Here is a 26300-nt window from a genome sequence, read left to right on the forward strand (position 1 = left end):
AGGCGTGAGGATCCAGCCAAGCGCGAGGCGCCAGCCAAGCGCGAGGCGCCAGCCAAGCGCGAAGTTTCAGCCAGGCGCGAGGCGCCAGCCAGGAGCGAGGCACCAGCCAGGCGCGAGGAGTTGCGTGAGGCGCCAGACAAGCGCCGAGACGTCAGCCAGGCGCGAGATGCCAGCCAAGCTACACGCTCCAGCCAAGCGTGAAGCGCCAGACCAGGCGCGAGGCGCCAGACAAGCGCGAGGCGCCAGACAAGAAGCGAGGCGCCAGCCAAGCGCGAGGAGCTTTTCAGGCGCGAGAAGTCAAGCAGACGCGAGACTTCTTTTAGATGTGAGAGAGAGTCGGTTCACTCGATGAGCCCCTCTCCTAGTAGGAGTTTGTCTCCAGTAGAGAGAGAACGGGATGAAGATCCTCTCGTTCCAGGCCGATTCTCCATCAAGGTGTAGAAGGAGATTCGGAAGAAGAGGGAGACGGTAGAGAAGGAGTCTCGAACTATAAAAGTTCTGACTGACCTTCTTTTACGAGGGAATACGGAGATTCTTTAACTCCTGCGCTCCTCCTCGCCTCGATCACTGTTTTCGAGTGCGATGTGCCTAAGTCTTCGTCGGTCTTGGAAGATGAGACCTACGATCTCTATGAAGAGAGCGCTTCAGTCCTTAGACAAATGGATGTTGTTTCTAAGAAGGATCTCGGCAGAACGTACCTTGCTGTATGCCTCCAGCCATACTTTCTGGCAAGAGAGGTTTCTGGTACCGAACTGGGGAGAACATGGGCCTTTCTCTCCCAGCGGCAGCCGAAGCACACTTCCCAACCTTGGTTGACTCGTCAAGGAGACACCGCTTTGAATGGAGCTCGCGTGTCTTGGGCTATTTCGGAGACGGATCATCTCCTCAAGGGACTCTTCCATATTTTGGTAAGTGTTTTAATTTCCTAGACTGGTCCCTTGGTGATGTCTAAGAAAGCTCATGACTCGGATGGTCTTGACCCAGAAGTAATTCTCAGTATTTCTTGCTTGTATTGACAACCGGCGGTACAAGACGGATCGGGAGAAAACTCCTCTCTTTTCGGAGCAGTACTCCTTAAGAAGAGGAGTATTTTTAGTTCATTCCTAACAAAGGCGGTTTCTCCCTCACAGAGAGCAGCCTGGTTTTCGCTCCCATGTCTGACTTCCTGTTTCCTTCTCAGTTAGTGAAGGACATTTCTCGATCACTGGACTGAGAAGGCGACTCAGGATCTTCTCCTGCAAACTGCAAGGAAGGAAGAGACCTCTTGTTTCTGTAGACAAGAAAAGGACCGACTTCTACGGTTCAGCCCTTCGAGGAGGGCCTCTCTCCAGAGCTACCTCTAAGAGAAGAGGTCTTGAGAGGAGAGGTAAAGGCTCCTTCCCGTCCCTTTAAGAAAGGGAAGTGAGACAGACAGCCTCCAAACACCAGTGGGGGCCAGCTTCTCGAATTGCAGACGCTGGTCACTCATAAACTCAGACGCCTCTTCCATGTCCATAATAAGGAAGGGATATCTTATCCCCTTCCAAGACAAGTCCTCCGCAGTCCTCCGCTAAGACCATTCCGCGGGAACTGTCAGCCAGATACAGGGACCCTGTACTGAGGGAGACTCTTCGTCTGATGGTGAATCAAATGTGGGACAAAAGAGCTATAGAACTGGTTCTGGAGCAAAACTCTCCGGGGTTTTACAATCGGCTTTTCCTGGTTGCGAAAGCCTCGGGGGGACTGGAGACCAGTTCTAGATGTCAGCGCTCGAACAAGTTCGTTCGAAAGGAGAAGTTCTCTATGGAGACTGCGGCCTCAGTTCCTTGCGGCTTTACGTCAAGGAGATTGGATGGTGCGCTGGATCTCCAGGACGCCTATTTTCATGTCCCGATTCACCCTTCGTCGAAGAAGTACCTCCGTTTCATGACGGGGGGAAGGATCTTTCAGTTCAGGGCCTTGTGTTTCGGCCTATCCACAGCGCCTCAGTCTTCACAAGCCTGATGAAGAATGTGGCGAGGTGTCTTCACCTCAAAGGCGTCAACATCTCTCTATATTTGGACGATTGGCTCATCAGGGCCAGAACAGAGAGACAGTGTTTTTGGAGGACCTTTCTTTGACCCTAGACCTGATAAGGCGTTGGGACTACTCGTGAACCTCGAGAAGTCACAGCTGATTCCCAGACAGAACTTGGTCTATCTGGGGATTCAGATGGATTCTCGGGGTTTTCGAGTATTTCCTTCGCAAGAGAGAATCGTGAGAGGCTTGGAAAAAGTCTCTCTCTTCTTAGGGAAAGAACGAACAACTTCGGCGAGGGAATGGTTAAGCCTACTAGGCACCCTTTCCTCGCTCGAACAGTTCTTTCCTCTGGGAAGACTACATCTTCGCCCTCTTCAGTTTTTGTTTTTCCTAAAGAGATCGTGGAACTGGAAGACGGGACTTCTTCTCCGACAGTTTTCTCCTTCCAAGGGAAATGAAACCACACCTGCAATGGTGGTTGTCCCCTCTAACAGAGAACAAGGGAATTTCTCTGGAAGTTCCGAACCCAAACCGAGTGTTGTTTTCCGACGCATCGGAGAAGGGTTGGGGAGCAACACTAGGACCGAGAGAAGTGTCAGGCACCTGGAAGACAGCACAGGTGTCCTGGCACATAAATTGCAAAGAACTTCTAGCAGTTCACTTAGCGCTAAAGTTCTTCGAACCCTTTGTACGAACAGTGTGGTCCAAGTGAATGTGGACAACACTACAGCCCTGTCCTACATTCGGAAGCAGGGAGGAACGCACTCCGTGTCGCTGTACGAGATAGCAAGAGATCTGCTCAAGTTTGGGCCTCACAAAGAAACATCGCCCTCCTAACAAGATTTGTTCAAGGAAGAGAAACATCAGGGCGGACAGACTGAGCAGGAGAAGCCAGGTCCTTCACACAGAATGGACTCTTCATTCAGAGGTGTGTCAGAGTCTTTGGGATCTTTGGGGCACTCCTCACGTAGATCTGTTCGCCACATTCCTTTCCAAAAGGCTGGAAGTCTTTTGTTCAGTGGTGGAAGACCCAAGAGCTCTCGTGGTCGATGCCTTCCTGCTGGACTGGTCTCATGTGGACGTGTACGCTTTCCCCCCTTTCAAAATCCTGGGACAAGTGTTGAAAAGTTCGTAGCGTCCAACGGGACAAGGATGACCCTGATAGCCCCGTTTTGGCCAGCACAAGATTGGTTTGCAGAGGTGCTGGAGTGGACAGTAGACTTCCCAAGATCCCTTCCAAAAGGATGGATCTTCTCAGACAGCCACACTTCGAGAGGTTTCATCAAAACCTCCCCGCTCTCGCTCTGACTGCCTTTCGACTATCGAAAGACTTGTCAGAGCGAGGGGGTTTCTCGCGAAGCTGCAAGCGCTATTGCTAGAGCCCGCAGAGCTTCCACTAGACGAGTCTATCAGTCGAAGTGGGAGGTATTCAGAAGGTGGTGCAAGTCTAAGAAGTTGTCCTCCTCCAGTACCTCTATAACCGAAATGCCGATTTCCTGTTGTTCTTGAGAGAGGTCTCTCATTTGTCTGTATCGACAATCAAAGGATACAGGAGCATGCTGTCGGCAGTATTTAGAAACAGAGGCCTAGACATTGCTGACAATAAAGATCTGCACGACTTGATTAGATCGTTTGAAACGACAAAATCGAAGGAACTAACTCCACCCAGACTGGAACCTGGACGTAGTTCTCAAGTTCCTTTCGTCGGACAGATTTGAGCCTCCCCACGTAGCTTCGTTCAGGGATTATAACAAGAAAATGCTTGTTTCTCCTATCTTTGGCGACAGCCAAAAGAGTTGGCGAACGTTCATGCCCTAGAAGATGAAGTCGGCTTTAACAAAGACTCGGCCTTTTGCTCGTTTAGAACTCTGTTTCTAGCGAAGAATGAAAAATCCATCGAATCCCTGGCCCAAGAGATTCGAGATCAAAGGCTTATCGAGGTCTAGTAGGGAGAGAAACAGAGAGGTCTCTTTGAACGGTAAGAGCCTTGAAGTTCTTCTTACAAAGAAAGAAACAAATGGGAGGCTCTAGACAAAAGTCTTTGGTGTTCGATTAAGGACCCCACAAGAATCATGTCTAAGAACGCATTAGCTTTCTTCATTAGGAGCGTCATTACGGATGCTCACAAGTTCTGTCCTGACGACTCTTTTCCGCTTTTAAGAGTAAAAAGCCCATGAAGTTAGAGCAGTGGCGACGTCTCTCTCTTTTCAGAAGAATATGTCATTAAAGAAAATCATTGACACGGATATTGGAGTGCAATTCAGTTTTTTGCATCTCACTATCTTAAAGACGTTCGCGTGACCTACGAGAAATGTTTTTCTCTGGGACCTTTTGTATCGGCGGATACAATACTGGGTACGGGAGCAAACACCAATCCTTAAATTTGTACATACCTTCTACTAGATATGTTCTAGATTCCTGCTGACAAAGAGGGCTTGGTGCTGCACTGGCGGCCAGTCACTGTTGTTCAGTAAGGAACTCTTGTGATATCTTTTTAGGGGAGATTAAAAATTTAAAAAAAAATTTTTTTTTTTGAGAATTTTTGTATAAATGAGTTTTTCGTTTCGAGTTAAGGGGTTGTTTGTTATGAGTTCGGGGATACTCAGAGCAATTCTATATACTAACATGGTGGTTAGGATCGGTGGTGGTCGGGATTGGTTATGCTCCTTCACAAGGTGTTGTCATAGAAGTGGTCCAGTAACCATTGACAAAGTCCTTTTAGGCTCTGCCGAGTAAGCGGTTCTTATACCCATCGACAGACCCACAAGAACTCTAGCCATAGATCTAATATCTCGCTAAAGTCTTGAGGTGATGCAGACTACCGGGCTACAGCCACGAAGTCTACCACCTATCAGGTAGGAACCAAGGGGTTTTTTCTTTTATACCTACAACATATGTTGTTTACCTGTCTATTCCATATTAGCTGTCTCTGACCCTCCACCAAAGGGTGCCAATCAGCTATGTATATATCTGACAGGTAAGTTCATTGTATGAAAATGATATTGTTATAATACAATAAAGTTTCTACATACTTACCTGGCAGATATATACGATTAATGGCCCACCCAGCCTCCCCGCATGGAGAGGTGGAAGAGAGAAAATATGATAGAAAAGCGGGGATGGTTCCTAGTCCTGCCGCCCAGGGCAGGCAGGTAGATTCACCTGACCTACCGGTAGCGAGGTGGCGCGAAATTTGAATTTCTGTCGGGGAGACGCGGAGTCTTAGCTATGTATATATCTGCCAGGTAAGTATGTATGAACTTTATTGTATTATAACAATATCATTTTAAAATGGTGCAAACATTACCACAATCGCATGTATGACTATGATTTTTTCGGAAGAGTTCTGCGCGGACATAAGGAAAAAGTTTTTTCATAAATTCACCATAAATCGAAATATTGTGCTAGAGACTTCCAATTAGTTGCAAAATTAAGGTAAATGATTGAATATTACTAAAATATAAGAGTTTTTAGCTTACAATTGCTTTTTGTTTTTCGACCATTTCGGTAGAGTACAAAGTTGAGCGAAGGTTGAAATTTTGGCAATTATCGTTATTTATATGAAAATATCTCAAAACTGATAAAAGCTACAATCTTGAGTATTTTATTGTTGTATTTCTACATAAAAATGCGCAAATTTTCATATATAATACTTCATGTAACGGCTAATTTACAATGGTACAAAAATGATGTCAAAGTGACGAAATAATTTCAGAGATGTGTCACAGATACTTTTTAGTGCGGCAAGAAAGAAATAAATTCACGCTTGCGTGCCTGCGTAACGATTGTAAACAAACACCTTGATCTGTGAACTCCCAGCATCCCCCATGGCGCGTGATTCAAAAGTTTTCAGCTGGTAGGCCTATAAGTATTTTTCTGCGAATTTTAAAAAAAAACTTTTGTAAGTCGACGTAAAATACGTCCAGTCGGCACACGGAGACAAAAAATGTCGACGTAAAATACGTCCAGTCGGAGTAAGAGGGTTAACTTACCCTAACCTAGTAGAATGTGTTACCTGACTGGGAGGGCTCAGCCCCCCGTAACCCCCCTTGAAGGAAGGCAATCTTAGAAGTGTAACATATAGGTTAGGATCGTAACCTAACCAACCTAGCCTAACCTAGTAGAACGTGTTACCTGACCAGGGGGCTCCGCCCCCCGTACCCCCCCCCTTAAAGGAAGGTAATCTTAGAAGTGTAACATATAGGTTAGGATTGTTAACCTAACCTAACCTAGTAGAACATGTTGCCTGACCCCGTAACCCCCCTTAAAAGGAAGGTAATCTTGGAAGTGTAACATATAGGTTAGGATTGTAACCTAACCAACCTAACCTAACCTAGTAGAACATGTTGCCTGACCGGACTCCCCCTTAAAGGAAGGTATCTTAGAAGTGTAAAATAGAGGGTTAGGATCGTAACCTAACCAACCTAACCTAATAGAACAAGAAATTGTTATGGGTCAGGCATGTAAAGGTTAATATAGAAAAAAGGGAGAAAAAATGCATGTGCAAATTGGAATGTCTGTAAAATGAAAGATGTAATACCAATTTCATACATTCAACTTCCCTGCCAGATATATACTTAGCTATAGACTCCGTCGTCCCCGACAGAAATTCAAATTTCGCGGCACACACTACAGGTAGGTCAGGTGATCCCGCCGCCTGCCGCTGGGTGGAAGGAATAGGAACTCTTACCGTTTTAAGCCAGATTTTTCTCTTGTCGTGGTATTAGTAACATCGTTGCTAGTTCCTCCTGACTTGAATTTCGAATTTCATTACGCCGTTGATCTTTTGGACTGCTATTGGTGACGTATTGGATCTTTGGTTTGGCATACGCTATTGTGGACTGTTTTTTGGATTTGGCTTTGGAATTTCTCATAATGTCTGACGTGTCGATTTCGTTCAGTGTGTGTGAATGAGAATTGTTTTGTGAGACTGCCGAAAGCTTCGGTGGATCCTCACACCACTTGTAAAAATTGTAGAGGGAATGTATGCTCTCAATGAATACAAGTGATGAGTGCAAGAATTTGAATGAGGAGGAATGGAAGTTGCTTAATTCCTACCCAAGAAAGTTGGAGGGAGATAGGGCTAGAAAAGCCTCTTCCAAGAGTGTAAGTAGGTCGGTCTCTAACGAGCCAGTTAGCGGACTATTGCCTATTGATAACCCTATTGTTTCCTCCCATACAGCTTTACCTTCCCGATTATCGGACTCGCAAGCTCAACATCGGAAATTGCGAGTCTGAAAGCTTCGCTTAAACATATGGAACAAAAAATTAAAGAACTGGAAGGTAAGTGCAGAGAAGTGTTTCCAGTGAAGTGGAGGGTGCGTCCTGATCGGCTCTGTCTCGCTCCCAGGCCTAGACCTCTTTCAAGCTCCCAAGATCAGTGGAGAAGAAATGTCGAAAGCCGCAGGGAGGTTTCAGAGAATCCCCACCGGTCAGGCGTCCCCTCGGCAGATCCTGTAGTTACGTCCCGGGCTGCCAAGGATAGTCGTTGGAAAGACGTCCTGAAACAGTGTTTTTCTTCGTCTGATTCCTCATCTAAAAAAGGATGGAGTTCAGATAGATTGTCGAGACCTTCGAAGAGAACTTGGAAGTCTCCTTCATTCGACTCAAGCCCTGAAGAATTTCCGGAGAATATCCTCCGGAAAAGAGGAAGAAGAATGTATATTCAGAAGCTTCTTCTCCTGCATCGGAGGTTGGAAAGAGAGACGTAGCTACGAAGATGTTAGAGGATATGCAGAAACAGATATCTTCCCTAGTAGGAGTTCTTAAATCTGATCAGGCCTAGAAGGAAGGATAGATTTCTCCCTATCAAAAGATCCCGTCCTTTAGAACTATCTGAGAGCTCGGACGAGGCGCCTGCCAGAAGCCTGGCGCCAGCCAGACGTCAGGCTACTGTCAAGCGCAAAACGCCGTCAAGGCGACAAGATGTGTATAGGGAACTTCCTACTAGGAAGAAAGCACATGAGATGTCCGTATCGAGGAGTAAAATTGGAACTCCCGAAATCGGACGAACTCCTGAAAGGAAGCGCAAAGAGCCTGAAGCGCCTGAGGCGCTGAAGCGCCTGAAGGGAGGCGCAAAGTAACTGAAGATCCTGGAACTCTTTTGGCGAGGCGAAAAAAGAGAGTCTGGAGCGCCTGAAATGAGGCGTAAAGCTCTTCAAGTAAAAGGAATGAGGCGCAACGCGCCTGAAAAGCCTGAAGTGGCTAAAAGGAAATATTTAACTCCTGGAGAGCCTAGAGCGCCTGATATGAAACATAGAGCGCCTGGAGAGCCTAGAACGCCTCAAAGGAAAAGCAAAGAGCCTAGGGAGCCTGAGGCGCCTGAAAGAAGAAGCAAAGCGCCTAAAGAGCCTGAGGCGCCTGAAACGAGGCGCAAAGCGCCTGAAGCGTCCGAATGGAGGCGCAAGGCGCCTGCAAATCCTGAAGCGGCTGAAACAAAGACGTAAAGCGTCTAGAGCGCCTGAAAGCAGGCGCAAGGATTTGTACAACCCAGAATACAATTTGGATGAGTTATCGGAGTTTGAAGCGGACTTGGAGGCTCCTCTTTGGGATTTTTCTCAAGATCAATTTTCCCCTGACAGGGCCTCTAGGTGTCGCACAGGTGATCGTAGCCCCTGTCGGGAAGGAATGGATCATGAAAAAAGGGAACGACATTTAAGGACTTCTCCTGGTAGGGACGAAAGTTGTCGCACCGGCGGCCGTCGTCCTTGTCAGGAGGGCCTTAGGGTAAAAGAACAACATCGGCCTTCTCCTGGCAGGGACTCAAGATGTCGCACAAGCGACCGTAGCCCTTGTCAGGTTGCAGCCGGTGTTGCTGCAAGCCCTGTGCATTCCCGAGAGAGGAGTCCCCCGGTCGCACACTCTTCTCCGAATAAAACTCAACCAGAATTAGAGGATGTTTCGGACTCTGAAGAAAACAAGGGGGCAGGTCTTTCTGATTATAAGATACTAGCAGCCCTCTTGTTAAAAGAATTTGGAGAGTCTCTGAGTCCTGCTGCCCCTCCTTCTCCTCGGTCTTTATTTTCGAGTACGAAGGCTGCGAAGTCTTCCTCTTTCTTGAAGATGCAACCGACCATTTCAATGAAGAGGGCTTTGTTTCAGTCGGTCGGGAATTGGCTTAAAACAAGGAGGAGGCGGGGAAGACTGTGTTTACCTGTCCCCCTTCCAGGCTATCAGGGAAGAGAGGGATTTGGTATAGCACAGGGGAATCTAATGGACTTTCTCTTCCCTCATCTGCTGAAGCGGACTTCTCGACCTTGGTGGATTCGGCAAGGAGGCATGCACTTCCAGCAGCCAAAACAAGCTGGACAATGTCTGAAATGGACCATCTCCTCAAGGGAATATTCCATGTCTTGGAAGTTTTTAACTTCCTAGATTGGTCCCTTGGGGCTTGGCCAACAAGACTCAAGACCCTCAGTTTTTGGAACCAGAAGTCTTGCATAGTGTTTTGGCATGCATGGACAAGGCAGTGCAGGACGGATCGGCTGAAGTGGCATCCTGTTGGGACAGGAGTATTAAAGAAGAGGGCTGTCTTTGGTTCTTTTCTTACCAAAGCAGTCTCTCCAGTACAGAGGGCTTCTCTTTTATACGCCCCTCTGTCTAAAACAGCTGTTTCCTTCTCAGTTGGTAAAGGGACATTTCCCATACGCTTACTGAGAAGGCAACACAGGATTTGCTGGTACATTCTGCTAAGAAGCCTAGGCCAGCTGCTTCTGTCTCGAAGAGGGAGCCAACACCTGCCCAACAGCCCTTTCGAGGTAGAGCTTTTAGCCGAGCCCCAAGGAAGAGAGGAGGAGAGAAAAGAGGAAGATCTTCCATTAGAGTTCCAAAGAAGAACGCAAAATGAGATTCCAGTCCTCCAATCACCAGTAGGGGCCAGACTTCTGGGATTCTCGGAAGCATGGGCTTCAATGAAAGCAGATTCTTGGTCCCTGCAAGTGCTGAGGAAAGGATACCTCATCCCCTTCAAGAACAGACCTCCATTGACGACGACTCCGAGGGAGCTGTCGGCGAGATACAAGGACCCTGTAAAGAGAGAGATCCTTCTTGGACTGGTGCAGCAAATGTTGGAGAAGGAGGCCATCGAGGTAGTACAGGATCCGCACTCCCGAGGTTTTTACAATCGCCTATTTTTGGTGCCGAAAGCCTCGGGGGGGGTGGAGGCCTGTCCTGGACGTGAGTGCATTGAATCGCTTCGTGGAGAAGACAAAGTTCTCCATGGAGACATCCAACTCGGTTCTCTCTGCTCTCCGTCCAGGAGATTGGATGGTCTCCCTCGACCTGCAAGATGCATACTTTCACGTCCCCCTGCATCATTCGTCGAAGAAATATCTTCGATTCATGGTGCAGGGAAGGATTTATCAGTTCAGGGCTTTGTGTTTTCGGCCTCTCGACGGCTCCTCAGGTGTTTACAGCGTTGATGAGAAACGTAGCAAGATGGCTACATCTGAAGGGGGTGAGGATATCTCTTTACCTAGACGATTGGCTTATAAGAGCGCAGACAAGACAAAAGTGCTTGGAGGACTTGGAGATAGCTCTTCAATTGACCAGATCTCTCGGATTGCTCGTAAACCTCGAGAAGTCTCACACAATCCCCAGTCAGACTATCGTCTATCTGGGGAATTCGGGATGGATTCTCGGGGTTTTCGAGCGTATCCATCCCAGGAAAGAATCTCGAAAGGGTTGGAGAAATCTCGGTCTTCCTAGAGAAAGAACGAAGCTCAGCGAGGGAATGGCTCAGTCTTCTGGGCACTCTTTCCTCGCTGGAGCAGTTCATCTCTCTAGGGAGACTGAATCTGAGACCCTTGCAGTTCCATCTCAGAAGGAGTTGGAACAGAAGAAAAGGAGATCTTTTGGATACCTTTCCTATAGGAGAGAGTATCAAAAAACCACTTACGATGGTGGTTAGGACCACTGACAAGAAACGAAGGAGTGTCCTTGGCCCTTCAGAACCCTCACCTAGTGTTATTCTCAGACGCTTCGGACACGGGGTGGGGAGCAACACTAGGGACGAAGGAAGTGTCAGGCAGTTGGACAGAAGAACAGAAGGCCTGGCACATATATGCAAAGGAACTCTTAGCAGTGCACTTAGCACTGGCAGTTTTTCGAGAACGAAGTCAGAGGCGTGGTGGTCCAAGTCAACTCGGACAACACCACGGCTCTGGCTTATATAAGAAAACAAGGGGGGACACACTCTTTCTCCCTTTACCAACTAGCAAGGGATCTGTTGATATGGACAGAAGAAAGAGGGATTCGACTCCTGACGAGGTTCGTTCAAGGAGGGAAGAATATAAGAGCAGACAGATTGAGCAGGAAAAAACCAGGTCCTTCCAACAGAGTGGACCCTTCATTCACAAGTCTGCCAGCAACTATGGTCTCTTTGGGGGAAGCCGCAAGTGGACCTGTTTGCAACATTCCTATCCAGGAGGATGGAGAACTTTTGCTCGCTGGGGGACGATCCCAGAGCACCCTATCCATAGATGCTATGCTCATGGATTGGGAGGGCATAGACGCGTATGTGTTTCCCCCATTCAAGATGCTGGGGGAAGTAATGAGAAAGTTCGTGTCCTCGGAGGGATGAGGATGACATTGATCGCTCCTTATTGGCCTGCAAGAGAATGGTTCACAGAGGTACAGGAATGGATAGTGGACTTCCCCAGATCTCTTCCCGAAAGGACAGATCTGCTCAGACAACCCCACTTCGAGAGGTAATCACAAAAATATCCACGCTCTCGCTCTGACTGCCTTTCGACTATCGAAAGATTGGTCAGAGCGAGAGGCTTTTCTCGCGAAGCGGCAAAAGCAATTGCTGGAGCAAGAAGGTCCTCAACCATGCGGATATACCAATCGAAGTGGGAAGTTTTCCGTAGATGGTGTAAGGAGAAGAAGCTGTCCTCCTCCGATACCTCTGTGACCGAAATTGCTGATTTTCTTTTGTTTTTTACGAGAAGATCTCATCTGGCAGTGTCAACCATTAAAGGCTATAAGAGCATGTTATCAGCTGTGTTCAGGAATAGGGGCCTGAACATAGAGAATAACAAAGATCTGCATGATTTGATTAGATCATTTGAACTAAAAAAATTAAGAACTTCTCTCGCCCCTAGTTGGAATCTGGATGTGGTTCTCAAATACCTTATGTCGGAGAGATTTGAACCTCCCGATAAAGCTACTTTCCGGGACTTGACTAGAAAATGCATTTTCTTAATAGCTCTCGCCACTGCGAAAAGAGTGAGTGAGCTGCAAGCGCTTGACTCTAGAGTGGGTTTTAAGAAGGATTCAGCTGTATTGTCCTTTAAACCTTTGTTTCTAGCAAAAAAATGAAAAACCCTCGAGACCTTGGCCTAGGACTTTTGAAGTAAAAGGCCTTTCTCAATTAGTGGGAATGAAATGGAAAGAACTTTATGTCCTGTGAGAACTTTGAAATTTTACCTGCAGAAGAAGAAGCAGTTGCAGGGTTGCAATCAGAGTTTATGGTGTGCAGTTAAAGACCCTAGAAGAGCTATGTCAAAGAATGCCTTAGCAGTTTTTTGTTAGGAACATCATAACGGAAGCCCCACATGAGCTGTGATAGTGAGGCATATAAGACCTTAAGGGTAAAAGCACACGAAGTACGTGCAGTCGTACATCATTGTCGTTTCAACAAGAACATGTCAATGAAGAACATCTTAGCGGCCACATATTGGAGATGTAACTCAGTGTTTTCGCCTCACATTACTTGAAAGATGTGAGAGTGACATATGAGAAATGCTTCTCTCTAGGACCTTATGTATCAGCGATACAGTGCTGGGGAAAGGAGAGAAGACTGATCCTTAATATTAATTTTTGTCCTTATATTTTATATATTGTGATTTTAAAATTATTGGTGTTGAGTTTTTAGGTTGTTTGAAAGGTGTTTGGGGATAACGCCTTTCAATCATATTTACTAATCCACGGTTAGGATCGGGTGATCGGGATCAGTATTTTACTCCTTTATATGCCAAGAGGCATAGGTATATTGTCATGTAAGTGAATAAGACTCCAGTGACAATTGCCATTAGGTTCTGTTGAGTAAGTGGATAAGACCCCATTGACAGTCCTTTTGAAGAGTTCTCAGCCATAGGGCACACCCTCGCTGAAGCTTTTAAGGCGAAGCAGACTTCTCAGCACAAGCTAAGAAATCTTCCGCCTAAACAGGTAGGAACTAGGGTATTATTAATTAACTTGTATTACCTAAAACATATGTTGTTTACCTATTAGGTCAGTAATTAGCTGTCTCTTGCCCTCCGCCAAAGGTGCCAATCAGCTAAGTATATATCTGACAGGGAAGTTTGAATGTATGAAATGATATTGTTATTGTACAATAAAGTTTCATACATACTTACCTGGCAGATATATACGATCGTATGACCCACCCACCTCCCCTCAGGAGACAGGTGGAAGAGAAAAATCTGGCTTAAAACGGTAATAGTTCCTATTCCTGCCACCCAGCGGCAGCGGCGGGATCACCTGACCTACCTGTAGTGTGTGCCGCGAAATTTGAATTTCTGTCGGGGACGACGGAGTCTATAGCTAAGTATATATCTGCCAGGTAAGTATGTATGAAACTTTATTGTACAATAACAATATCATTTTCACGAAAAATGTAATACCATCAATTTCAAAAATGTTAATACCATCAATTTCATGTCATTGACAGAAAGGTCTTGAAACGTCCTAAAACCGCCTTCTAGTCCCACCCAGGAAGGGACTTTCAGTGGCCTACCCTCAATTGTAACGTAATATTGTAAGATACATAAGGCAACATTATGAAGTGAGAACAAGTCAGTGCACATATTAAACAATACTATGATAAACGGAACAAAAATAAAAGCTGAAATAATATTACACAATTACAGAACAAATGAGGACAAGGAATATATGTAACAATGCATGAATCCTCCCCAATAACCTCCTATTGCAACGTAGGGTTAATAATGCATCATTTATCTCCTTAGGAAGTTTTGAGGCTGAACTAAAAGCTCCCTTATCTCGGCGCATGCGTAGTAAGATTCGCCGTCGTAATAGCAGTAGCAATAAGTGGATTTTGGCTATGTAACGGCTCCATTATTGATTTATTTATCGCTTTATTTAAGCTTGTATTTCGTGTTTCAAATGTCATTAATAAGAGGAAATGACACAATAAGACTACAAAACCTTCCCCAAAGTGTTTTACCCCACCCAAAACCCCGCATTCCCATCGGTCCCCCTTACCGTAGGATACAGTTGAACGGCATAATTCTCCTAAGTGTTTCACCCCACCCAGAACCCCGCATTTCCATCGATCCCCCTTACCATAGGATAGAGTTCAAAGGTAAATTACACGTTAATTACAGCTGGCCGAAAAAATATTATCTTAAATTCTTGTTCAGGAGGTAAAACTATAGAAAAACGTCAACTGGCATAGTCTAGTTCGCCGCGGTATAAGGGCTTAGATCTACCAAACAACCAAATGGACTGGCCAACCCGCTGACTACCGCATTTGTGGCCACCCTCCGAAAAAGTACTTTCACAAGTCCTGACACTGGAGATGGTCATCAGTCATGAGTTGTTGGTGGTGATAGGAACAGCTCGAGACCTCTACTCTCCTTTCAAATTAAGTTTTTTCTCCAAAGTTAAAATTAAGGCCATATTTCAAGATTAAACAGAGGGTAATGAAAAGTGTGACCAAACGCAGTGCACACTACCCCCATGACGCTTTCAAAATTTTTAATTACAACTAAAAATGTTTTGAAGATTGACGCCATCTCGATGTTTGCGAAGTCGCTTGTGTCAACAAACTTTCCATTTCATGTGCTAAATCCGCACACCACTTGTGCCCATAGAAGCTGGGGCACTTTCATCACAACAATCATAAACACCGACTTTCAACCAGTACTTATCCAAGGGAACTACGATTTTTGGTAGAAGAAGAAGAAGCAGCGTGCACTAGATAATTATTTAAATAAATAGTTAAACGGCAGTATAAGGTCATGAATTGCATAAATAATTTTACATGTTCATGATTATTAATTTGAAAATATCGTTGTTGAAAAAGGAACTTGATTCCTGACTCAAATATCAACAGTTTTGCTTGTGAACGGTACCTCCGGCGTTCTTCATGCTCGTTAATTGTATATCAGTGTTGCCAGTTGGTATGTGTTTACCCTCCAAACTGGGAAATAAGTGAAATTAGCATAGTATCTATTTGTTGTATATATATATATTACAGCAATTTTATCATTACTGCAATACTATGAGAACTAGAATTCATGGAAACAGTTTGTAAGTGCATCGGCGTATGTGAGAAGCTCCATTAGATTGGCAACGATGAGTCATTTTGCCGTCGTCCTGCTCGTACTTCAGAAAATATTTGTAATTTTTTCAGAGTAATTTGGTTGCAAAAAAGGGATAATAGACATGAATTAAATAAACAATTTGAAGTAACAAAGTAAAGTTAAAACTAAATAATGAGCAAAGTATACAAATTAAGGGAATAAAGCTTTGCACCTCATAACCGCGTACTCGTATGCTGCCCTTAACTGTGTTTGTGGAGTGAGGGCTTAGGAACCAGGAAACCGCAGCGTGGTTCAAGTGCAATTTGGAGTGAATTAAGACCAAAATGTGTATAATTACAATAAAATAAGCACTATGGAGTTTCAGTTGTGATGGCAGTGAGGATAAAACCATCGATTACAGGGTAAAAATGAATTTGTTCCGACACGGCATACAAACCTTCGGCCGGTCTTTTACAATAGGAAGGTACTAGCGGCAGCTGGATAGGTCGTAAGCTTTCGAACAAGGGGTTCGGTAGTTAACTGCTTGTCCGACAGGCGCGCGCGCGCGACTGGGAGGTAAACAAATCACTTTTGCTTTCGGCCTGCTGGCGTGTGGACGTGATCATCGCTCTCTGCCCGCTTCATCGTCGTTTGCTTTCGCATGATTGTGTTTTTCTTTTTCTATGTATCTAGTGAAACTGAATTGTAAGTACAATCATTTCATTGAATTCAATTGTGAATTAAAGGATCTTGGTTCACAACGCCCTCCGATTACCCGAGTTGGGCCGGACTGAAGGGCGTAATTGCGGGAATTCATTTTCCCAGAATGATCCTCGTATTTTGTATGCTCGGTGCCGAGGGCGGGAGCGCTCGCTCCGAGCGTATATTGGGTTTGGAAATGGTGTTAGATGAAAATCGTAAGTAAGTGCTCTTTTCATTTATATTTTTGGACCTGTATGCCCGTTGCCGAACGAATGCGCTCAGCACGGAAACTTAGTCAGTATGAAAGTGGAAATACGCAAGTACAGTATTCTTTTTCATTTTCATACTATTATTTTTTATTGTAGCAACTACTCCATTTTGGATCAGTTTCCGAGCTTACCCGGAGATTGATCCTTCCCCCCTTTTATTTTGAATGAAGTGAAATCGCAAGTGCAGTTCTTTTTCATTTTCATTTTTTTATTGAGATTGCATTGTTTGACTGGGATCAATGTTCCGCTATTCACGGGAATTGATCCTTCCCCTTTTTTTAATTGTATGAAGTGAAATCGCAAGCGCAGTAGTCTTTTCATTTTCATATATTTGTTGATTGCATCAATTCATTATGGATCAAGGTTTCCAGAAACCTTGATTCATTATGGATCAAGGTTTCCAGAAACCTTGATCCATAAAGGTAAGAAATGAAACCTTTCACACTTTGCGCTCGGTACCGAGGGCGCAAATGCGCTCGATCCGAGCCATTTTTCATTGTGAAGTGAATCGTTTTGCAAGATGCATTTTCATTTTGTTCCTTATTATTGATTGCATCAATATTACTTGGTTCAAGTTCCGCTCAGTCAGGGAATTGATCCTTATGCCTTGTATTCGTGCCGATGGCACGATTGCTCTAGGGGCTCTTATTTTGGTTGTTGGGTACAGGGTACTAGTGCGGGGGTGGGGAACGAGGACCCCCCCCCCCGCTCAGTTCCCGACAGATGGCTCTTCCCCTTGGGGGTTGGGGGGGAGGTTATCGGCGTTCTTCTCCTCGCCCGATCCGGTCGAGCGCGGGGGGAGGGTCGCTCGGTGCCCGATGTTTTACAATTGTATTAGGGGTCTTCCACTCGTTCGGGAGGGATCAAACCCCCGCACGAGGGGATTTCCCCCCCATTAATCGCTACTACTATTATTTCCGCAGGTGCTACTGCCACGAGCGTGGACCTTGGTGAGGTATGGGCGTCCTTCCAATTGCAGAGCGTGCTGGTGTCCAGGGGCTGCGGTTCTATGTCTGGGCCTACTGCGGTCACCCATGGAGTGGTGACCACGCAATTCCCAGGTGACGACTTCCACCCTCCCTCCACCTGGTGTACTCGCCTCACGTGGTAACAGTCTTGCCTACAGCCGCTGTGAAGTGCCGTTCGCCGTACCGAGAGGGGGGCTGCCGCCGCCGCTCGTGGTTGCCGCGCTGCAGCGACCACACTTCCACTCCCTAGATCTCGCCCCTGGACCTGCCGCCGGTACCAGGATGTTGCTGGCTGCTGCTCCACTTCCTGTGTTTCCGGTGCTGCCCTGCCGTACCTGCCGATTCTGGGCTGACTGTCCATGCAGTTACTGCGCTGGGCTGCCCCTCCACTGCCGTTACTGCGCTGGCTGTTCCTGCCGTTGCTGCGCTGGCTGTCCCTACCGATGATGTGCTGGCCGTGCCTGCTGTTCCTGAGATGCCCATACCTGCTGCTAATTCGGCCCTCCCGTTCGTGGTGGTACTACCCCAGACTTGGTCTGTCTGTACAGGTGCGTCCGGGCCCTGTGGCTTTGGCTACAGCAGCCCCGGCTCCGCCCTGGATAGCAGATCTTACGTCTGTCCTGAGGAAGCTGACGAAGAAGAGGAGGAAGGTGTCGTGGTCGTCGTCTTCATCTTTCTTCATCGTCGTCGGCGCCGCCTCTTCCCCTTCGACTTCTAAGGCTTTACAGCCGAGGAAAGAAGAAGGTCGCCTCCTCCCTCCTAAGAAGCTTCCTCGGGAGCTTCTCGGGGACCCGTCTCACCTCTGTGGGACGGGAGGGTTCCTTCCGCTGGTCCTCCTGCTCCTTCGGGGAGCGGGGCCCGTCTCTTCTTCCGCAAGGAAGAAGACTACGGGGACCAGAGGGGTACCGGCTAAAACACCGGTACTTCCTCGCCTGGTGTCAGTGGTTCTGCCACTGCATCAGGGTCCGTCTCGGCCTCTCGTTCGCGGGAGGTACCGAGTGTACGGTCGCCTACCAAGCGACCGTGCAGCCAGGAACCAGACCTCTGAGTCCGCTCAGCGTCAGGTTCACGGCACGGGGTCGTAAGACTGGTGGACAGCCGCTCATAGCGACTCTCACCAGACCAGCTCTCACTCTCGCGGTGAACAGCTGGCTACCCGGGGGACGTGACGGTCACGACCGACCACGGGCTGAGGCTGGGAAGAGGTCCTCCCGTTCCGTTCGCCGGTGCCAGCCACGGCTGGAACCAGCGACGTGACGTGCTGTGAGGACAAGCACCGGTCTCACTGCGACAGTGGAGCCTGCAGGTCGCCTGACCGTCGCTCTCACAGAGAGCGATCGGGTACGGCAACCAGCACCAGCTCTTCTGACACTCGAGATCGGGGCCGCTGTGCTCAGTCCAGCCGTTCTCCACAGCGAGACGGTTCGACCAGGGCCTGCAGCTCGATCGTCACCGCGGGTTGACGATCACCCTGCAGCCCTCCAAGCCTGCTGGTTCTGCCAGCGAGCGACGAGGGAGCGTCAGGTCTGCCTCTCCGACCTTCAACCTCCTCGGGTTACACCGGGAGGAGCGAGGTATTGAGGAGTGATCGTGAGGGGTGCGCCCCTCATGATCCCACCACGACGCCCTACGTGCCAGGCACGGTTCTTGGACCGGCCAGGACGTATGCGCAAGTGGATGGGGAAGACCGAGAGGGCTGTCGCTGTTCCCCCTTCTTAGGAGGAAGGTTCTCGGAATATGCTCTTGTTCGAAGGGCTTAACGGTCCCACTCTGCAAGATGCTGTGACTTCCGAGATCCAGAGGAACTTTGCCGAGGTTACGGCGCTGATTCGTCAGCACAATGACCTCGGGGAAGGATCGCCGCTCCCACCAGCAGAGCCACGTCTCGCTCGAGTCGTTTTGGGGCCCGAGAGGGAATCCAAATCGACGGTGGGTCTGCCGCGATCGGAGCTTGCCGACTGGGTTGAGCCAGGTAGTCTCTCGTCTCCGGGAAAGAAGGCTCTCTCGGTTCTGGACGGTCGAACAAGCTCCTTCACCTCCTCTACTGCGACAGAGGCGTTTCTACGTGTCTTCGGACATCGTATTATATATCCCTTCGGTCCTCCTGAGGTTTCGACCTCGACGAGGACTGGAATGAGTCGGAGCGGTATCGGCTCTCTCCTGTCAGGTCTCGATCAGCCCCAACCAGACGACGTTCACAGTGGAAGGACGGCATTCCCCCTCACCTGCTGCCGGAAGTGGGGGGGTGCCTGGCCAGCCATTGGGACCCGGTCCAACAGCAGGCGTACGTTCCAGGGGCATCGAAGGACGTAGCATTGAGACAGGAGATCAAGACCATGCTGAGCAAGAGAACTGTAGAAATCGGTACGGATCAGTCACCGGGCTTTACAGCCGACTCTTCCTGGTGGAAAAGTCTACGACAGGCTGGCGCCCAGTGATAGATCTCTCTCCCCCGAACCGGTTGGTTCGCCAGACCCGGTTCACGATGGAGACGGCACGCTCAGTGCTCGACTCTATCAGGGAGAACGATTTCATGCTTTCAGTGGACTTGAAGGATGCGTATCTACAAATACCCATTCATCAGTCCTTCGGAAAGTACCTCCGCTTCATCCTCGACGGGACGGTGTACCAGCTCAGGCCACGTTGCTTCGGTCTCTCAACCGCCCCACAGGTGTTCACGCAAGTGTTCACTCTGGTGTCTGCTTGGGGCCATTCGCACGGGATATGTCTGATGGGGTATCTCGACGATTGGTTAGTCCTGGCGAGCTACCGCTCGCAGTTGCTACAGGACAGGGATCGACTGCTCGAGTTCTGTCGCGATCTGGGGATCGTTCTGAACTTCGAAAAGTCCGATCTCGAGCACAAGCAGAGGGATGAAGTAACCCTGGGTATGCTGATCGACACGGTATAGCAGATTCAGGGAGGCAGCTAACCAGTTCCTGTCTCGACAGGAACAGGTAGCTCAGCAATGGCAAGTCGTGATCGGACACCTGTCGTCACTTCTCGGGAAGCCAGTCCCTAACGGGCGTCTTCACCTGCGGTCTCTTCAGGGAGACCAAAGGAGAGTTGGTCACAGGCGACGGATCCCCCAAGCCTTCCATGGTCACTGACACAGGAGGTGAGGCAGGACCTAGCCAGGTGACTGGACGACAGGAACCCCTTAAGAGGAGTGCCTCCGCTGGCACTCTCCCCCCGGACATGCAGCTGCCTTCAAGACGCATCGACCGAGGGTGGGGATGGGGTGCACACCTGGAAGAGTTGCGGACTTCAGGAGTGTGGTACGAGAACGACAAGCACCTTCACATCAATGTACTGGAACTAAAGGCAGCGTTCCTTGCTCTCCAAGAGTTCCAGGACCGCTTGATGGGACACTCAGTGGTGTGGATGTACGACAACACCACGGTGGTGGCTTACGTCAACAAACAGGGGGGGGCCTAGTGTCTCTCCCGTTGTATCAGTTGACTCGGCAGGTGCACGAGTGGGCCGAGGCACACTCAATAGAGCTGTCGGCACGCTACATTCCAGGGAAGGAATGTAGTAGCAGACACGCTCAGCCGTCGGGATCAGGTGATAAGGACCGAATGGTCTCTACACCAGGACGTGGCGGAAAGGCTCTTCGACCTGTGGGGGCGACCAGTCGAGGATCTGTTCGCCATCCGGCACATCAGGAAGCTCCAGGTGTTCTTCTCGGCCGTGCCGGATCTATGGGCAGCTGCAGAGGACGCTCTTCAACACCCGTGGGACAACCTCTTCGCCTATGCCTTTCCCCCGTTCAGCCTGATTCGCAAGGTGATCAGTCGAGCACTGGTCATCCCGAATCTCAGGATGATCCTGATGGCTTCCAAATGGCCACAGGCCATTTGGTATCCGGACCTGCTGACTCTTCTCGCAAGAGAAACCCGAGAGAAGATTTCACCCATTGGCACAAAAACCTTTCGCGGCCAGCCACACGTCGAGCGGTACCACCGAGCAGTCCAGTCCCTACGTCTTCACGGCTGGCTGTTATCCACCTTCTCTTGCGAACGAGAAGCTTTTTTCGTAGCGCAGCAACAGAGATGGCTGGAAACGTCCGTCAGTCCTCTGCAGCTGTGTACCAGGGAAGTCGGCCGTCTTCGGTGGTTGGTGTCGTAGACGGGGCCTATCTCTTCTCAGAGCCACTCTTCAGCAGGTAGCGGATTTCCTCGTTTTTTCTTCGCCGAGGAAGCTCCTCTAAGTTCCCACAGTCAAAGGATACAGAGCCGCCTTGTCGCTCCTCCTGAAACTGACGGGATTGGACATCTCGAACTCGTTCGAGATCTCCTTGCTTAGGAGCAGCTTCCAAAGGTCTTGCCAACCCAGGGAACTCAAATGACCCTCGTCTTGCTGGACTGGCATCGGCGAAGAGAGTACGGGAGCGTCATGCAGATAATGATGTGGATGAGATGCTGCTTTGTCCTGGGAGGACGCTACGGCGCTATCTGAAGAGAACTCGACACCTCGGGCCTGAGTGTCGACGCCTTCTTCGTTAGCAAACGGGGTCAAACAAGAAAGAAGTATCAAGAACACTCTTTCGTCCTGGCTGCGTGAGGTCTTCAGGAGGGCGTATGAGGCTGATGGTAGTGACGACATCCGTACGTCCCGTCCGAGAACTCACGAAGTCAGAAGTATTGGCCCCTCGTTGGCGTTCGTAAGAACTTCTCCGTGGCGCAGGTATGGAAGGCAGGGGTCTGGTACAACCAGACCACCGGCAACTTCCTTATACCTCTTGGATATTGCCCATAGGTCCTTGGATCGGTTTCCTTAGGACCCGTGGTGGCTGCTCAACACGTCGTCTAGCTAACCCAGACCCTAGCAGGCTGAACAGCATCGAGTCCTGGTGTGACTGTATGAATAGATAGTGATGAGAAAGTGACTGGCTTCTCTTTCTATCTTTTTCTTCCCCTCTACCTGTGGGTAGAGGGATACGGTCATCACCCTGCTGGATAAGGACGAGATGCCGGTGAGCTATATGACAGCCCCATCCTATCCCTTTCGCACGAGGGATGGGAGCAGAATATCCACCACTTCCTTCTACGGGGGGGGGAAGTGGATGCCTACAAGAGTCAAAACCATGACTTTAACTTTGCTCCTGTACAGGAACAAGTTCTTACATTGCTGGTACGAAGAGATACGCTTGCCTCTCTCTTAGTACTCGGTCCAGAGGTCTGACCATTGATCCTGCGGTGCACACCCCGATCAATCGGACAGAGGCTTGGATCCCTCCCTCGCTCTTACGACCAGGGAGGCTTCCAAGGTTGGGCGAACACCAGTCTGTTCACAAAAGACTCAGATTCCACCCACCAAGAAGTGAGTCTTCCTATTGTAAAAGGACCGAAGGTTTGTATGCCGTGTCGGAACAAATGACAATTTGTCTAAAATTGCATTTTTCCTAACTATACAAACCTGAGGTCCTTTTACACATAGCCCCACCTCATGCCACCCCTCACTCTGCAGTTTTTGCTTGGGCCAAAAGCAAAAGTGATTTGTTTACCTCCCAGTCGCGCGCTGCGCGCCTGTCGGACAAGCAGTTAACTACCGAACCCCTTGTTCGAAAGCTTACGACCTATCCAGCTGCCGCTAGTACCTTCCTATTGTAAAAGGACCTCAGGTTTGTATAGTTAGGAAAAATGCAATTTTAGACAAATTGTCATTTCAGTTCAAACCATGACACCGGAAATAGCGCCTCAGTGGCGTGGTTGGTTTGGTGTTTGCTTCTCACCTCGGTGGTCGCGGGTTCGATTCTCGGCCATTCCATTGAGGAGTGAGAGATGTGTATTTCTGGTGATAGAAGTTCACCCTCAACGTGGTTCGGAAGTCACGTAAAGCCGTTGGTCCCGATGCTGAATAACCACTGGTTCCATGCAACGTAAAAACATCATACAAACCAAACCAAATGACCCCGGGAATAAAAAGTTTCATACTTTCACTAATATTGGCAACAAAATGTTTTTTTGTGCTGATTACAACTGCAATCTTGAGTAAGATCAATAAATGTTACATATGTACACCAACATTGTTCAAATGAGTGCTGGGAAGGCTGGGAAAGATGGTGGATTGTGTGTGGTTACGAACGGCAAGTCACGAGGTTGCCGCCATATTGCATCTGCATTCTGGTTAGTCAGTCAGTAGATACCTAACTGCTGCTACATTACTCTTCAAAGGTCTCATTCAAGACACTAGGTGAATCATAATTCGTGGACTTTTTTATATAATGGAAAGCCAGGTGGACTACCCATAAAATGGACAGATTTTTTAAGCAAGAAACGTACCAGTGTGGAACTTAATTCTAATAATGAAACCGTTTCGAATGAAGTGAAATATCCAGCTAAGAAAATTAAGATTAGACCATATCAGAAATACGACAAAAGTTGTTTAAGTTTTGGCTTCACATGGACTGGAGATGAAAATCAGCCTCTCCCATTGTGTTTGGTTTGTGGTTGCAAAATGTCAAATGAGTCTCTGCTTCCTAGTAAATTAAGTAAACATTTTCAAACATTGCATTGCAGTCATCAAGGAAAAGACGTAAATTATTTCAAAAGACTACTTGACCAACAAACAAAGCAAGCATTTGCTTTCAAAAGTAGAGTAACGTTGTCTGAAAAAGCTCAAATTGCATCTTATGAAGTATCGAAAATGATTGCCGTAAAGATGAAGTCACTCTTGCTGAATCTATTATTTGGCCTGCTTGTAGAAAGATGGTGAAGACTAAAATCAAAGGTGCGCCCCAAAGTTTCTGTTAATTCATAGATGCGCCCTGAGGTACAAAGGTTGATAGATACCTCCTTGTCTCCCAGGAGAGCTCCCCAACCTACGTCTAATGCATCGGAATAAAAGCTCAGGTTGGGGTTCTGAACTAGGAGTGACTTCCCTTGTAACAACCTGACTTAGGACCTCTACCAAAGCAGGTGCTACTTTATCTCATGATTCACCGGAGAGGGGTGGTGTTAGGCGGAAGATAAAGAATCTTGATAAAAGAATACTCTTCTAGGATATCTTCCTTGAGGCCAGGAGGGTGAGCAGGGGCATTGTCCAACAACAGCAGACATTTCAGAGCGAGGTGCTTCTCTTCCAAGAATTTCTACACTGTTGGGCCGAAACACAGATTTACCCACTCGGTGAACAAGTCTCGTTACCCAGGCTTTTGCATTAGCCCTCCACATCACCGGAGGAGTCTTAGAATGATAGACAAGTAGGGGCTTCACCTTACAATCCCCACTGGCGTTGGAACAAAGTGTGAGCGTAAGCATGTCTTTCATAGGCTTATGCCTGGGTAGCTTCTTCTCTTCCTCCGTGATGTACGTCCGATGAGGCATTTTTTTTCCAAAAAAGGCCAGTCTCATCACAGTTGAAGACTTGCTGAGAACTGTAGCCTTCGTTGATCGTTATCTCGTCGAACGTCTTAATAAAGGCTTCGGTCGCTTTCGTGTCCGAGCTGGCAGCCTCACCATGCCACACCACTGAATGGATGCCAGTCTGTTTACGGAATTTATCAAACCACCCCCGAGAAGCCTTGAAGTCTGGGGTTGCCGTCAATGTCCCCTCTCTGTTGTCTTCGGCCTGAGCAATCAGATCACCGAAAATAGCGCTGGCCTTGTGGCAGATTGCCATCTCGTTTATTGTATCGCCAGCGATTTCTTTGTCTTTAATCCATACAAGAAGCAGCCCCTCCATCTCATCATGCACGTGGCTTCTCTTGTTTGACAAAATAGTCACACCCTTGGAAGGTGTAGCTGCTTTGATGGCTTCCTTCTGCTTAAGGATGGTGCCTATCGTTGATGGATTTTGGCAGTATTCCTTAGCGATCACACTCAACCGCATGCCAGCTTCATTCTTTTTAAATATCTCCATTTGTCTCCATAGAAAGCATTCTATTCTTTCCGTGAACTTCAGCAACATTTTTGGGACCCATGGTTAATTAAGTTAAGTAAGTTCACACAAAACGATAAAGTAACTTATTACAAAGAAAGCGAAATCACTAACACTAATTTATGTTAACAAACAAAATCTATGTGAACGAATGAATTCCACGTGCGTATGATAACGCTGATGTGACGAAGTGGTCGAAGGACGCCTTTACGTAGAGGGATGATGGGAGAGACGCTGACCAATAGGAGAGCAGGATCTTATGGCAGTGACTAGCATCAGGAACCAATGGGAGAGTGGGAGGATGGTGTCAAGTCTACTCAGTTGGCAGCACTCGAGTATTAAAATTGTTCAGCGGTCCGGGCGAATCTCGGACTTTACCCTTTCGCAACCTGAATTATTTTCGTATACAGAAGCAAAAAAATCTTCGTCATTGCTTTCGTAAGTAGGGACTTTCCTATGTAGAGGTTCCACTGTACTGGGTAAGTATATATAAAACTTTATTTTTTATATATAAGTTTCATTTTTTAAATTAACCTTACCTCTCCATTATGTGGCTTTTACTTCCACACCAGCGGTAATAAAAACTATGTACTAATGGAGATGTATGTTAAAATAAAAAAGGATTACCCTAAGTATTTATATTTTATTTCTGCATTTTTATTTATTGCATTTTTGTTTTCTGACAGGATTATGTATGTCCTCGTTGTAATAGTGGCTTTATTGAAGAGCTCGATGGACGTGCTGAAAATTCTGATAGTGACACATCAAGTGACATGGACTTAGAGCAGTTCGATACTTGGGACATGCTTCAAGATGTCACATCTGGTGGACAAGGTGCTTCATCATCACCATCAGGGTCAGCTTCAGGGCCGGGAACCAGGAGGAGTCAGCGTTTAAGGCATCTCAACCCAAGGCATGGGCGAAGGAGGTAGGATTGTACACGATTCCATTTTTGTATTTATAGTTAAGCCTCATTTTCTCATTTTTTCTTTTTTACCGTAATCTTATCACCAATTATTTATTCACAACTGACATCAGTAGGGGGAAATGAGGGCACATGTACAGGGTAAATTGGAGACAATCTTCAGTGCTGTTTTACAAGAAAATATTTTCACAACACCTTGATGCAAAAGTGTAAGCTATAAGGTAAAGGTACGCTGTAAGCTGGACATTGGGATAACAACAGTGGGCAAAATGAGTTGGAGTTT

At 47.6% G+C, this 26300-nt stretch overlaps 1 protein-coding gene across 1 annotated transcript in view; it reads left to right on the forward strand.

The window, feature by feature from the left end:
• Positions 1 to 26300, forward strand: part of LOC135223231 (E3 ubiquitin-protein ligase RNF126-B-like) — a 50661-nt gene that overhangs the window by 13603 nt on the left and 10758 nt on the right. Inside the window, exon 2 of the mRNA XM_064261723.1 lies at positions 25779 to 26020. Within this exon, the coding sequence (XP_064117793.1) occupies positions 25779 to 26020 (242 nt within the window). The remainder of the gene's footprint in view (positions 1 to 25778; positions 26021 to 26300) is intronic.

The sequence above is a fragment of the Macrobrachium nipponense genome, chromosome 8 (genome assembly GCF_015104395.2).
Source record: "Macrobrachium nipponense isolate FS-2020 chromosome 8, ASM1510439v2, whole genome shotgun sequence".
Lineage (NCBI taxonomy): Eukaryota > Metazoa > Arthropoda > Malacostraca > Decapoda > Palaemonidae > Macrobrachium > Macrobrachium nipponense.